Here is a 14,452-nt window from a genome sequence, read left to right on the forward strand (position 1 = left end):
CAAGTAGATTCCTCAGTCCCTTGTCACGTGGGTTTCAGGTGGGTTCCTTAACCTTAACTCCCAACCAGTCATTTAGAAGAAGACGACACTTGGATGATGCTGAAACGTCTTGAAGAAATGGATAAACTTCATATTCTGTCTTATGCTGTGGTGTGCTGGGGCGGGAGCACCTGAAACGCAGACCTCTCCAGGTTGGAGAAGCTGATCAGGCGGACCGGCTCGGTGGTTGGCACGACCTGGACCCGCTGGCGACCGTAGCAGAGAGGAGAGAACACAGAACAAACTTCTGGGTATCCTGGACAATGCCAGCCACCCTCTGCAGGACCAACGGACTGAGGAACTCCTTTGTCCCCCGTGCTATTAAACTGTTCAACCACTCACTTGGGGGGGGGAAGAGGACAAAAAGAAAAGGGACTGTAGGACAGGGGGGGCAGTCAGGCAGTCAGTTTTCCCATCCTTCTGAATAATGTGCAATAATAAAGTGCAATAACTATTATTATCTATTATTATTATTAACAGTGAAGAAGCTCAGATTGAGTGTAGGACTATTATATGTTAGAATGCATTCATTTTCACTTATGTACCTAATGAAGTGGCAAATTAAAATGTACAGTTTATAAGTGTTATAGGGTGGATCTAGAGAGGGAAAGGTGTTCCCCCAAATCTGGCATTGACAACATAATATACTTAGAGTCTTATCACAGAAAATATGGTTTAAATTAATATATTTATACGCTGTTTACTCTTTTCCTCGTCTTGTTGTGATTGACGTTATTGTAGACGGTCCAACCAACGTCTATATAGACCCTCGCACTATTTAACGGAAGGACGTTTATTCCGCCCGTGCGGAGTAATCCTCGTGTGTGATGAGGCTCTGCTTGTCAGTCAGACTTTGAACTGTGCACTGGCGCTCATCGCCGCTAATCTCTGACCGCCGCTTGTCACCGACGACGACGCCGCTGCTGCTGACACCGACGAGCTCAGATATATATATATATATAGATTAGGATGAACAGTTGCTGAGGGAGGCAAGAAGAGAGGAGAGGAAAAAAAAAAAAAAACCCGAGGGCAGCAACGTAGGGACGGAGAGGGAGATTAAACGTTAGCTGACGCCGTTTAACGTTCACGTTACTCGGGAGTTGCGATGGTCCAGTCAAGGGATATTTTTCTAGCCTTGCTTCTCGTGGGCTGTACAGGTAGGAGGAAAAAAAACAACAAATTTAACTCTTTTATTTTGAAGTGTTTGTGTTTTACAGCGAGTGTCCCGTCTATTTCCATCGGTTTTAAATTGTGGTCAGGACCGCAGGCATCCTCTCTCCCTGTAAGCCTCCTCCGCCCGCAGGCACTACTCTCTCTCTCTCATTTAGCAGGTGCCACGGTAACGGTGCTGCGGCTGCTGCTAATTAGCTAACTGGCGAGCTGTTTTTTTTTTTTTGAAGTAACGACAGCTTGCCGCTAATGTGTCGGTTGGTACCATTTTCTGCGGGTCTGCACACACACACACATACACACAAACACACACTTCAGTGGGGCTGCTCTTTTTGCGTGACGAGCCCGCACGCTGACTTAGCGTTATTACACGTTAAATAAAAAATATGCACGAAGAACGGGGCTTTTTAAATTCGTATCGGCTGCTGCATTTGAGTAGAAACCTTGCTTCGGTAGCTAGATTGAAGTGGTCGTGTTTGATGTGGGCCGTCGGCCGTCTCCTCTTGGATGGGACGTGTTTTGTTGACGGTGGGCTCTCTGGCACTTCAAAAGGTGCATTGTGCACGATTAAAACTTCTTATTTTTATTTTTTTTTTGCACTGTACACCTGTCCACGCTTTTTAACAGGTGATTACAATGATTGCATTGTTTAGAGGCTGCTGATGTTGACAATGCATACGGGTCTATCAGGGACACGGTTGGCTTTTTATTTTGCACACGGATTCACAAGCAAAGCACAACTTCTACTCTGAATCATCTCTTATGTAATCCCATGCCACGATAAAGGCTCTGAAACCAGATCCTCTAAGTTGGTTGGAATGCGTCCTTACATAATTGAGGGAGTTTTTGCATGTTAATAACATTTGCACACCCCCTTATTTATTTATTTATTTAATTTGACATTTGTAGAGGTGCTTATGTTTTGAAGTAGTACTCTTCAGCTACGCCCAGGCTCAGGCTTTTCGTGGGATAGCCTTTTAATCCTTCATGTACAATCCGATGTGTGCAGCAGGGGGGGTCTTCCTCTGGCAGTAGAAGGAAAAAACGCAGAGGGAGTGGAGCCCCTCACTGCATTGTAATGTTAATGCAATCTCTCCTGCGTTCATTGGGAAATATTATGTAAATGTGCTAGTCTTCAATTATTGCCAATCTTGGGCCACAGTTTAACGTAAGTATATTGGAATAGGTCTCGACACTCGTTTATTGCTTTGCTACCTACCTTCAGTTCCACTCACTTTTTTTTACTTGCCAGTTGATTAGACACGCTAGCTGAAAACAAATGCATCCTAATGTAATAATCCTGCACTAAATCGTAGCTTTAGGACTGTTATAATGTTAAGTTTATTTTAAAACAGAAAGAAATACGGTGATAATTCAGCTGTGTAATAATTCGAGGATGTGGTGCCTGTTAAATTGGATTGAATTAAGCACAAACGTGTTTTCTGTTATTGAACCTAGCCCGCCGACTGAAATGGGGCCTGTCTAAATAATCAAAACGTGTGTCTGTACAACACGATGCAATTTAATAGTACTACAAACCACAGCCTCCGAAATGAAAACGCAATTGAATCAAGAGCTCTCTCTGTTATTTCAAGCACATTCTAAATATCATAACCTTCACGAAGCTAGGGTTGGTTTGTGCAGGGCCGTTATATTAGGATGCATTTATTTTCTCTAGTGTTCCTTATGTTGTGCACCCGTATAATACATTACAAATTATTTAATCAAAGCATTAGGTGACGGAGATTAAGTTCGGCCTCGATTCTGTCTTGAGAGAAACATATTTTTTAACGTTCTGTGTTGTTGATAAAGTTACGAGGACGTCTGAAGCGATTAGACGTGTGATTAAAGTCACTCCAAAAGAATTAGCTTGTTTATACAGTTGCGTAATACGTCTCGACTCAATTTGAGACTGTTGGATAATTATTTATTGGACAAACATTCTTTTTTGTATGAGAGAAAGATGTCATATTCAGCAGATATTCATTGAACTTGCAGAAATTGTGTAATAGTAAAGCAATTTCTTCATATTTTTTACAATGTTTTCACTTATCAAAATATCACACCACCCCAGCAGCATTGGGAAAGTAACTGGAGATTTAGAAGTTCATATAATTATGCTAAATATTGATATAACCAAGCTAGGTTTAATGGTTTTCAGTTCTTGTAGGATAGTTTATTGCACATCCGTTTGCCATCCATATTCGGTATGTTTTTGCTCTTGAGTCTACGTCACAGGTGTCAAACATACGGCCCGCGGGGCCAAAACCGGCCCGCCAGAGGGTCTAATCTAGCCTGGTCGTTACCGTCCTACGTTTCCGCCCAAAATTTGATTTCGGTCTCGCACGGAGTCTGGCCCAGTTGACCTTTGGCTAAGCCCCGCCCTAGAATGTAGATTGACCAATCACAGCCAAGAGAGCTCCCACAGGGGTCCGACACTTTTTCCACAGCGCTCCATTGACTTTAACGCAGGCGTCTCATATTTTCGGTCTCGGCAGGCTATACTGTCGGTATATATCCAGCATCCAGGGTATGGATAAGCCCAATGATGTGCGCGCAAAACCCTGTGGAGCTAACCAAAACATCACCGTTACAGCTTAAGTTGCATAGTTGTTGATACGCTAGCACACGATGAAGAAATACAACGTTATACGTGCGTAACGTTAGTCCGTTTGCTTCGTAATAACGATTATAGAAGTGAATAGAGACGTACCCAGCTTTGCATGAACAGTGTTGCTCCTTGATATTGATACCAGAGCCTTATAGATAACCAGAAAACCACAGCCCAGAAGAGAATGTCGGACGTAGCAACAGTAACTAAGGGGGGCGGGGCTTAGCCAAAGGTCAATTGCACTTCCGCGGTTCGCGTGTAACCGCGCCAATCGGCAAACAGTTGAGTGATGACGCGGAACTCGCCTGCCGAGTTGCTTGTAGTCCAGCCAGCGAAGCTTGTAGTTCAACAGCATAGCAACAATGGCGACGGAGGAAGAGACGCTAGAAGCCATCCGCGAAGTTGTCTCAACTCTCGAGAGCATCACGGAATTAAAACCAGAACAAGAGGCTTGTCTTGTCAGTTTTATGAATGGTGAGGACGTCGTAGCTCTTCTTCCAACTGGCTTTGGGAAAAGTTTGATTTATTTAACTGGAAGCGGGAGTGGTAAGAGCCTGAACTCCGGCGCACAATATACGTCATTACCAAACGTTGCTGATTGGTTAAGGGAACTCCAATGATTTTAAACGTCGATATAAGCATCCGCCCATTACGGAGACAGATTCCTATTACATTGTGCCAGACTACGTGCGAGCCCGAAATCAAATTTTGGGCGGAAACGTAGGATGGTAACGACCAGGCTAGGTCTAATCTGGCCCCCAGCATGAATTTGCAAAGTGCAAAAATCACATTTTTTCAAGGATAGTTTATTAAATGTAAACATTCTCCTAATTTATTTGTTCTTTTTTGCACTAAAACAATTGGAAAAAAATCTAGAGTCGTCGTTACTTACAGGTTATTATGCTGTTATCTTACCGGTCCGGCCCAGTTGAGATCAAATTGGGCTGCATGTGGCCCCTGAACTACAATGAGTTTGACATTCCCACTCCTATCATGCATGGCAACGCTGCCACATCCTACATGCCATAGATGAAGCTAAAACTAAGTTCTTTTTTATCAGATTTGCTTTTATACTAATGCTTTACACAACTGTCAGAAGAGGTCACTTTTAAAGCTCAAGTAGCAGAATGTAAATCAAAGGAAATCCTAATCGTTTCATAGATTATTATACTGTATGTCACAGTGCATGTAACTGAACTGAGACTGGGGGAAGGATTAACCCTCCGTCTCTTTCCTCTCTCCAGTCCTGATGGTCGCATGCTCAGTTGTGCCCTGTTGTGCCTCTTGACATAATTATTAATTGATCCCATTTGTCCTGATAACTGGAATATGGAATCATTCCAGAAAATGAAGCGCAGCCTCCAGAGATCAAAGCGAGAAGTGAAACTCGACAAGATATGAGAGATGAGTTCCAAATGTTCTCAACCTGTGAGGCTGATGAATGAGTTGCAGCTTTGCTTCACACCACATGCCTCCTGAATAGGATAATGCATCTCTCTGCTTAACAGTGGGACAGTTTTACGTAGCCCGTGTTACATCACCGGTTAGCTCATGTGGAAATCGTGACGTAGCTCCACGCTGCTGCCTCGTGTAAAGCAAGATGGAAGTGCGGCTGACTGGAGGCAGACTTGCAGACGCTCCAGACTTCTTTCACGTCTGACTTAGCTTCGTGAGGATGGAAATCAACTCTGCCAAATGCAATGGCTGCAAGTCCAACAGCTCCAGCTTGATAAAGCAATATTTTCAGAGTGGCGTGTGTGTGTGCACATTGTGTACTGGCAGCAGTGTTTCCCCATATTGAGAATTTATTAGGGAGGTCCACCGAAATAGATTTCCATCTCCCGAAACATGGAGCAAGCCTTTTCAGTCAACTACATGACTAAAATCGAACATATTGCACAATTGTGTTCAGCTGAGAGCAGAGAATTTGTCTCAGACTTGACATGGTTAACACAATTACGTCTTGCAGAGACTCTACAGTGGAAATGGGTATGAGGAGTGTGGCTGCTAATGTTTATTTTAATTATTGATGAAGCTGTTGTTTTCCTGATTAACGGATTCATTGTTAAATACTAGTAAATCCAAAGGAGTTCAATTTACAATGAAAGAAAGCACCAAATGCTCACATCTGGCAAGAGGAGACCAGCACAGATTTCATAGTTTAGCTGTAAAATGATCAGTGTTGAGTTTTAATTACTAGGTATAAAGACAGGACTGCTACTGTATTGTGTTGTTGTGCAAAACGTATTTCGGTATCTTATTAAAGTCACCATAGATAACAGGTGAACCAGGAGTAAGTGCTTGTAAAGCAAAGCTGCAGCATGCATGTGCAGACTTTGCTAAACCAAACTGGCCTTTGGCTTTGAGTGTCAAATGGTGTACTACAAAACTGTATCAACAGCTTGCATTTGAAAATCTATTTGAGAAACCAGCAGAAGAGGCTAAAAGCCTAAACCCATATGTCTTCACCTTCAGTTTCTCTTATTTTAGTTTCCTCCTACCAAATAACTAAACCTGCTAATATCCACTGACAAGCTACTGCTAAGCTTCAGAGGATGTTTATTGAGCCAGATGTTTTTTTTTTTTTTTCAGAATCTAACAGATGACGGGGACTCACAAATGCTGGTTTTGAGGCAGTTTTTAGGAAACAGCTGTCAGCCATTCGTGTTTCAAGTATTTTATCTGTCAGCCTAGTCGTTTTAAAACATTATCATTTCAGTGAAATAGTCACTGAAATACCCATTCCCTATAAATGTAAATTCAGTTGCTCACATATTCAAATCCTTTTCATCAATCTCACTGAATATAAGGTTTTCATCCAGAATTAGGAAGGAGAAACGAGAGAGAGAGGCAGTGGTTTTGTCGCAGCCGGGACTACGACTCTTTGGTGATGGGGAGTGGATCAGACAGATCCAGGTCTGAGAGGGTTGAGAGGGGATTTGTTGCCTGAGGATGGTAAAAAGATGACATTACACGTGCACGTGACCCTGCGAGGAGCTGTAGGAGGAACATAAACATCCTTTCCTCAGGGTTTGCTCACAGATGAGGCACAGGCTGTGGGTTTAGCAGTTTATTTTTTTTTTGTTGTTTTTTTTGTTTTTTTAGTGATTAGCTTCTGCTGTGGCAGCAACCTTACGCAATTCCTGTGAGGTCTGACTTATTATATTAGGGATTAATATTAATCCGATTTAATTTAAGAGTATGAAACAGGTTAAACACGGTGCTGAACAGAAAGGCCTGGGAGACGAGCTCGGTTTGTATCTTGTTTCTGCTGCATTAGAGTGTTTCAGACATCGTGGCTTTTTAGCTAAAGATTACAGTACAACGTCAGACTATGCCCACGTCTCTCGAAATTTAAAACATGCTACAATCTCAACGCTGCCAGGAAATTAGAGCAATGTGTCCTTGTCATTCATTAAAAAGAAAAAAGGAGGCCGTCATTGTGAACACAGGCTCTCTATGGACATGTAACCCTAGACTGGCAAACCTTTAGGCATTATATGGCTTCTTCTTTGAAGCTTTTGCTTTGTGGGACAAAGTGTCAGTGTTTTGTTAAGTATCAATTATCTTCTTGGAATAGTTGAGACATCCTAATAATCTAATTGTAAGTCTTAAGCACTTGAATAATGCTTTAAACAGGATATGTTATAATTATCTCCTTATAAACAGTTTATCTTTCATTACAATGGCCGTGCTGTTTTTCTTTTTATATTTTGCCAAAGCTTTGACCAGTTCTTACCATCAGATACACAAACCAAATGTATAACCTTTCCCCACTGGACTCTTCGCTTGCAAATAAAGATATATTTCCATTTTGCTTTTCCTCGTTCTAACCCGAGAGCACCTCCTGGCTCCATGTGGCCTTTCTGTGTCTTATTTGGCATCAGGAGTAGCGAGGGAAAGACAGGACCCAAACTAAGTTATCACAACCTTGTTTGTGGCCCATGTGGGCCCCTGAAAGAGAAAATTACTTTACAATCATGTCACTGTCCGCACTGGAAGGATCTCTGCTCCACTTTACAAGAGATCCAGATGAGGCTTCTCGGCTCAGGCTTACCGAGTCGCATTGAGCGTACAGTATGTGTGATTTAACAAAAATGAGTCTCTCATCTTACTGTAATGAAGCAACATGCTTTTGGCAAGGATTTACCTCTCAACTTCTTTTGTGTAGTGTGAAGGGAAGCAGTGTATGTGTCTCCTCATGCGTCCATGCACATCATGGTGGATTCATTAGTGATACACTATAGGATGCATCACCATGCGTAGAGCAGGGAAAATTCAGATTGCTATGCCTCAGGCTTTCTTTTTATGCAGTCACCATAGTGTGTCACACTCTCTAACATTATGCTCCTCTCCTGGCTTAGTCATTGCCTGGCAACTTAGAGATATCTCTAAGTAATGGCAATAACACATATTAACATTATTGTGAAAAGAAAATCCATTATACAGCGATCGTTAGGTGTGTCTAATGGAGTAGACACATCTGAAATGGGGTCCTAACATTTGATAATAAATCCAGTACAATTGTGCGATCTCTTCTTAAGATTTTAATGTTTGGTCGTTACCATTTCCCTGAATCTGAAGAGTGCAACTTCTAGCTTGACATTATCCAAAACAAAGCTGCTGTGGCGAAGACAGAAAATCAGCTGGAAACTGCCCCGTTATTGACCAAATTATATGTGTGTAAGTCCAAAGAGGCCTTGCATAGAGAGCTGTTTTAGTCTCAAACTAACTTAAAGATCAAAAAGCCCGTGCTCGTTCCTTTGTGAAGTTCACCCTTTTCAAAAAAAAAAAAAAAAAAAGAAACACTGAAACTTTAATGGCAGAAAGGTTATCTGAGCCATAATGACGACCAGATTTTCATCTCCCCTGAGTACAATGCCAATTTGAATAAGACGAAGATGACAGTGACTTTTAGGTGAAACTGGGGCACTGGATTTGATCCTGCACAGGATCCACTACTTATTTATCTCTGCAAGACATTTCATTATTCTAAAAAGAGCCAAGGACATGGTATATCCAAATACCATAAGCAAAAATCAGGACTCAAATTCCCCTGAACCCATCGTAGCTAACAGCAATGTTTTGGGTTGCAGCTTAAGAAGCTTATCTTATAATGTATAAATTAAATGGTATTTCCTTTGTGTCTCTGATTGCTAGATGACTAATTATTCTTAAGTGGAAGGATGAAACAACGCCTACCCATGCTCGCTGGATCAAAGATCTCTTGCAGATTAATGCAGACAAATTGCAAACTGGATATACCATTTTCATCATGATGGGATCTGGAGATAAATATTGCTGTAATGTGCAAAGTAACAGTGAAGCGGGAATTCTTGTTCAAAGATTCGATTAGGTGTGATGATATGGTGGCCCGTTATTTCTCTGCTTCGATTAACAGTAATATTGCACATAGTTTAATCTGTTTTTCAAACTTTTCTTTTGGTTGCTTATTTATTTACTTAAACATGTCTTTTATTATTGATTCAGTCTTCACTCGATAATATTAAACTATACTTTGTGTCCGTTGTGAGATAAAAGTAAGTTAATTAGTTAAATGTAAAGAAAAAAAAGATTTCAATCACTAAAGTAGTGCAGTGACACTCATTCAGTAAAAAAAAAAAGTGGTTATTTTTAATCTCTAATTAGATCACGGTAAGGAGGAGCTATCTCCAGGGGAGCATTAGCAGCTCGAGCTCTATCTGATCCATTCAACGTGCAGAATCCACTTTGAAATGATGGCAGTGACTCTCACAGACAGGCGATATTTATGCCAGCCCCAAGAACTACTTTAACAGTCACTCAAGTGTATTTTAACCCAGTTAACAATTCAACATGACACTTAATGTCTGTAATTCCTACCTTTTGAAAAGGAGCGCATTTCGAGTATTTTAATGTAATCATGAACGACCCTCACAATTGACTTAAAAATCGCCAGCTCTTTATTCAAAGCCTCTTTTTTTCCATATATATTAAAAAAAAATAAGCCTACTCATGTCAAGATAATGCATAATAATCACATTTTTGAAGATTTATTAGACTAAAGCTACAGGGGTGAATTAAGAGTCATGTTATTATCAAGCTGATTATGTTTTATGGGTCGTATTAGGGTTTTTTAGAGCTTTGGACGGAGGAGAAAAATTTTAGAAAGTGATATCACTGAGGCTGGGAATTAACCTCGTTTCATCCTCATTCATGCAGAGTAATCTAAAATTACGTAATGGACACGTCCAAATTTAGAAAGAAACCTACCTCTTTTCATTTTATAACAAAGCCCCTGGTTGCTCCTGCTTTAACAGCTTCTATATTATGTTAAATATTAAATATTAAGACATATGTTCTGAGCTCTTTGTATAGTCTAATTGCATAGTCACCCTGTGAACAGTCAGATTAGTATTTGAATTAGTTAGAATACTACATTTAATTTTGATTGAATATATACGTGGCTATCTAAACTACAGTTCTCAAGAATAGGCGAGGCATTTGAACGTTATTGTGATCAAAAGAGTGATCATTTTGACACAGCGGAGTCTGAGATCTGAACATCCACTTTGACCTTTGTTATCTGAACAGCACACACAAGCCTGTGGTGATTGATCCCAATGAATAATAAATGAGTAATGCTAAGGAAATTACACCACCAATCTATTTGACATTTGCCTTCTTACTATTTGCACTCTGCGAGATGAGCATATTCCCGTGCATTTTTTGGCATTTTGACGGACACTTCACTTCAAATTGAGGTCTTTGTAACAGCTAACTGACATCTATTCAGATATATTTCCTCTAACTCGCACAGAAACAACCTTTTCCTTTCCAGCAGAGTCGCCTCCCTAACAGGGTGTAACACATAAAGAGATTCACTCTATCTACCGCAGACCCCGTCCCTTTTTACGCGCAGACACTGTAACCAATCAGGCTTAACCACTGAAGTTTGGGTGTGGAAGCAATTTTCAGAGGCTGTGAAGCACCAGTTTAGGATTCCTAACATTAACTGGCAATATCATCGAGAGCTGGACTCGGCGACTTAGTGGTATTTCTGAACCCAGCTCTCACACACACCCATTGGACAGGAGGTATAGCTGGAGGATTTAAGAGTCCATCTCTGAGTCAGAGGTCGTTGGGGGAGTACAGTTAACTCCTCAGTGGCAAGGTGCAGATGATGGATGAAATTTGTTCTGAAAGGCTGAAGGCTGTTTGGATATTGTGGGGGTTGGTAACGGCTCTCTTGGGCCCCATTTTTTGACTACCATGAAACTGCACTTTGGTCTTTCCCAAAAAAAAAAAAAAAACAAAAAATTTTTAATGTGTTGGGAATTAATTCATGTTGATTGTTGATTCATCTCAGTTGGTCAGCTTTTAGCCAGATGACAGTGTCTGGAAAATTTCATTGTGTAATATGACTCATCCTGCTCCTTGAAGCATATTGATCTTATGAACGATTGTAGCATGTTTTCACTCATCATGATTTTATATCCATATCTTCAACACAGCATTCAGAACACCTGCAGCTTAAACTTGGCTAACAAAACATTTATTTATTTTTTTTTGTTTTTTTTTGTTTGAAGATTCACCCTAAAGAAAATTGAAATCTCCTCCATTAAGGGTACAAGCAACCCATGACACTACTCTCTGTTAGGGCTTTGACTCCGAACTTCGTTATTCGAATATAATTCGATTATTTTAAAAATTGAACGAATTTTAGGGATCTCTTAATATTCGAACCTGTATGGGAATTATTTTTTTGTAAATGTGTTTGCTTGTAAACGTTGTTTTCTATTCAGATTCCGAGTTTTTTTTTTTTTTTTCACGCCTGGTGAAGTAAAATCGCGAGCTCATTAGCAAAGCTATTGTTGGTCATCTGGGCTCCTGTAGGTAACGTTAGCATGCTAGGTTCCTGTAAGCTTGTGTATTTCCGATGGAGCGTTAACTGTGTCGTAACAGCATCTTCTGTTATATTCTGCTCGTTACATCTTCATTCCGACACTGCATATCTTGTTTGCTTAATAATAAAAATTTTAACACGCATAAATACTCAGCCTTTCGTGCACGTAGTCTATTAACATTGACTGATACACTGCCCTCTGGTGGACAGAACATATAGAACTTAAGTTTGATACCAATATCAGTCTTACTGAAGACATTTAATGGTCAAAATATAATTAATAAATATTCGAATATATTCGAATTTTAATATTAATAAACAAACGAACTTCGAATATGATTTTTGGGCAAAAGTCAAAGCCCTACTCTCTGTATCTGTACACTAGTTATAATGGTGCTTTCCATCCATAAATAGTATTTGATGTCAAGAACATGTAGTTTTCAATCTCATTTACAGAAAAAAAATCTTATTTTTGGGCCAATACATTATTTTTTTTCTGAAGTGCGAGAAAGCCATAGCACATTTACTCGCCATTAATGAGGCTCAGGTGCTGTGGTAAGTCAAGTCTTATCATGTTAGGGTAAACTCTGCATATATTACAAGCTGCCAGTTATCAGTCTGTGGCCTGCGGACACTGACAAGAATGTTAATCCTCTGGATATTGGAGATCAGAATCAGGGTAGTATTACTTCTCTGATGTCATATCAAAGCACCATCGTTGCATCAACAAATTGTGATCCGGATTATTGAATACTGTGATTATTAATTGCAGATTTGCTAAATCTCATAAACACAACGCAGCATGATCTGAACAGCATAAAAGCCATTATCTGTGATTGTTTGTCTTCACTTAATCTAAATTATTCATAAAGAACTAGCTGTAGATAAAGAGCAGCAAATGAGATGAAATCAGCGCTTTACCCCTGAGACAAATATGACAAATCCCATATATAATTGAATAGCCAGGTCCTGAGTCTGATGAGAAATGAGTGGAATTTAGAGGCAACAAATCGTTGCAAAGATTGTTCGTCTGTGTTCCGGCATTGTTATTGATACTGGTACTGCCTCAAAATATTAAGTCTAAAATCTCCCAGGTTAAATTGTAGCTAGTAAAATAGAAAGAGCAGATAAGAGGACGAAGGACAAGAGAAGATTTGCAAGGTTACAAATCTGACTTCCGTCTGAATACATAATGGTTTCCTCTATGACACTAGACTTTTCTTTAAAAGGAGCAGACTAAAAATGAGATATCTGAACAGAATGGATGATACAGTGCCATTTTTTTAAACTTTTTATTTGTAAATGCTGTGAATTTGGCACTGTATCCTCTTGTCTGTCTTGGTCTATTTTAATGTTTCTCTCACGCTCCTCCCTAAAGGATCTCCTCTCAGTATGACTCATTGACTTCCACTGCCTGAAAGCCGTCTTGTTTTTTTTTTTTTTTGTTTGCCAGCAGAAGCCGGATGTGTCATGAACCCCATCGTGCGTCTTTTCCATGGATGTCATAGAATGCAAAAGAAAATGACAAGCTCTCTCAAACAAATGAAACCATATCACATCACCAGTCACCAGTAGTCACCAGGCCAGATTATCTATGCACTGCCTTAAAGTGTTTAAAAATGGGAAAACAGCATCTGGAAGAACCACCCACGAGAATTCATCGCTCTGGTAGTGTTATTACGAAGCTGTGGTGAAACAGTTCAAATAGACGAGTGTTCGAAATCTTAACTATGCAGCTCAGTAGTGTTTACTCAACCAAACCCTAATAGGTCTTCATAATGACACACCATATTCCTCACAGCTTATTTTTTGGTATCTAGTCTTTCTCAAGCCAAAGGCGTTAACAAAAAAAACAAAAAAAAGCATATTATGATATGACTTTTGAACCATTATTTCAGTGAATGTTGATCTGAAAAAACAAATCTGTTGCTGTGCAGCATGTATGCTGTTAGCAAACAGTAATCATCCACTGTATTCTCAGTGGCATACTGGTAACATGCGTGCTCTCCCACTGGATATTCCCTCACAACAACCACCATTAATGGAGAGAGGGGACGTGCCTGTGAAGGACTGTTCTCTACCTTATGACAGCACATGGGTGCTTTCTCCGCCTGAGTGGCCACGATAACACACAGTTAAAACAGTTTGACTGAACAGGGTCAGGAGGCTGTTTCACTAGAGGATGTAAGCCAACATGCTGGAGCATTGAGGACGTTTGACGTTGGTCGGCCTATTGGAAAATATGTTCACACACGGTTTCTAGTATATTGATATAATGGGGTCGTCTGCCGTAGCCAGACTCGATTCTTGGATTTCATTATGGGGTGTGTTTCAGTGAATACAGAGGAAAAAAAGCACTTCTGGATGCAGTACGGTTAGTCTTACAAACAATCAGAGCAATGAATTATGTGATATATCTGTCTCGACAAATGCCTTAATTTCTGTGAACTCTATCTCCTTTGAGGTTATTGTGCTGTTGGTATATTTCAAGACAGACACGATTGCAGAACATCTAAACATCTCACCTTTTCTAATTTGTTGTAATCAAAACAATCTCAACAGTTCTCAGATGGTGTCTCCTTGGTGTTGCCTTACTCTTCTGTCCATAACTGCATAAAGCCCACCAACACGATTTGATTAGCTCCATAGACCTTCTGCAAAAACATTTGTGGGTGGGGGGACTTCCAGCCTAATGAAAGGGAGGTTTAGTCATAAAAAATAAGCAGTAAATAAATGACATAGTTATT

The 14,452-nt window shown here is 40.2% G+C and overlaps 1 protein-coding gene across 4 annotated transcripts in view; it reads left to right on the forward strand.

Annotated features, from left to right (window-relative positions):
- Positions 1-1,043: 1,043 nt before the first annotated feature.
- Positions 1,044-14,452, forward strand: part of ncam1b (neural cell adhesion molecule 1b) — a 77,622-nt gene continuing 64,213 nt past the window's right edge. For all 4 annotated transcript variants that reach the window (XM_084558407.1, XM_084558404.1, XM_084558405.1 and 1 more), the window contains exon 1: positions 1,044-1,196. In XM_084558407.1, coding sequence (XP_084414533.1) covers positions 1,145-1,196 — 52 coding nt within the window. In that variant the 5' untranslated portion in view covers positions 1,044-1,144. The remainder of the gene's footprint in view (positions 1,197-14,452) is intronic.

Source organism: Chelon labrosus, assembly GCF_963514085.1.
Source record: "Chelon labrosus genome assembly, chromosome: 13".
Taxonomy (NCBI): Eukaryota; Metazoa; Chordata; class Actinopteri; order Mugiliformes; family Mugilidae; genus Chelon; species Chelon labrosus.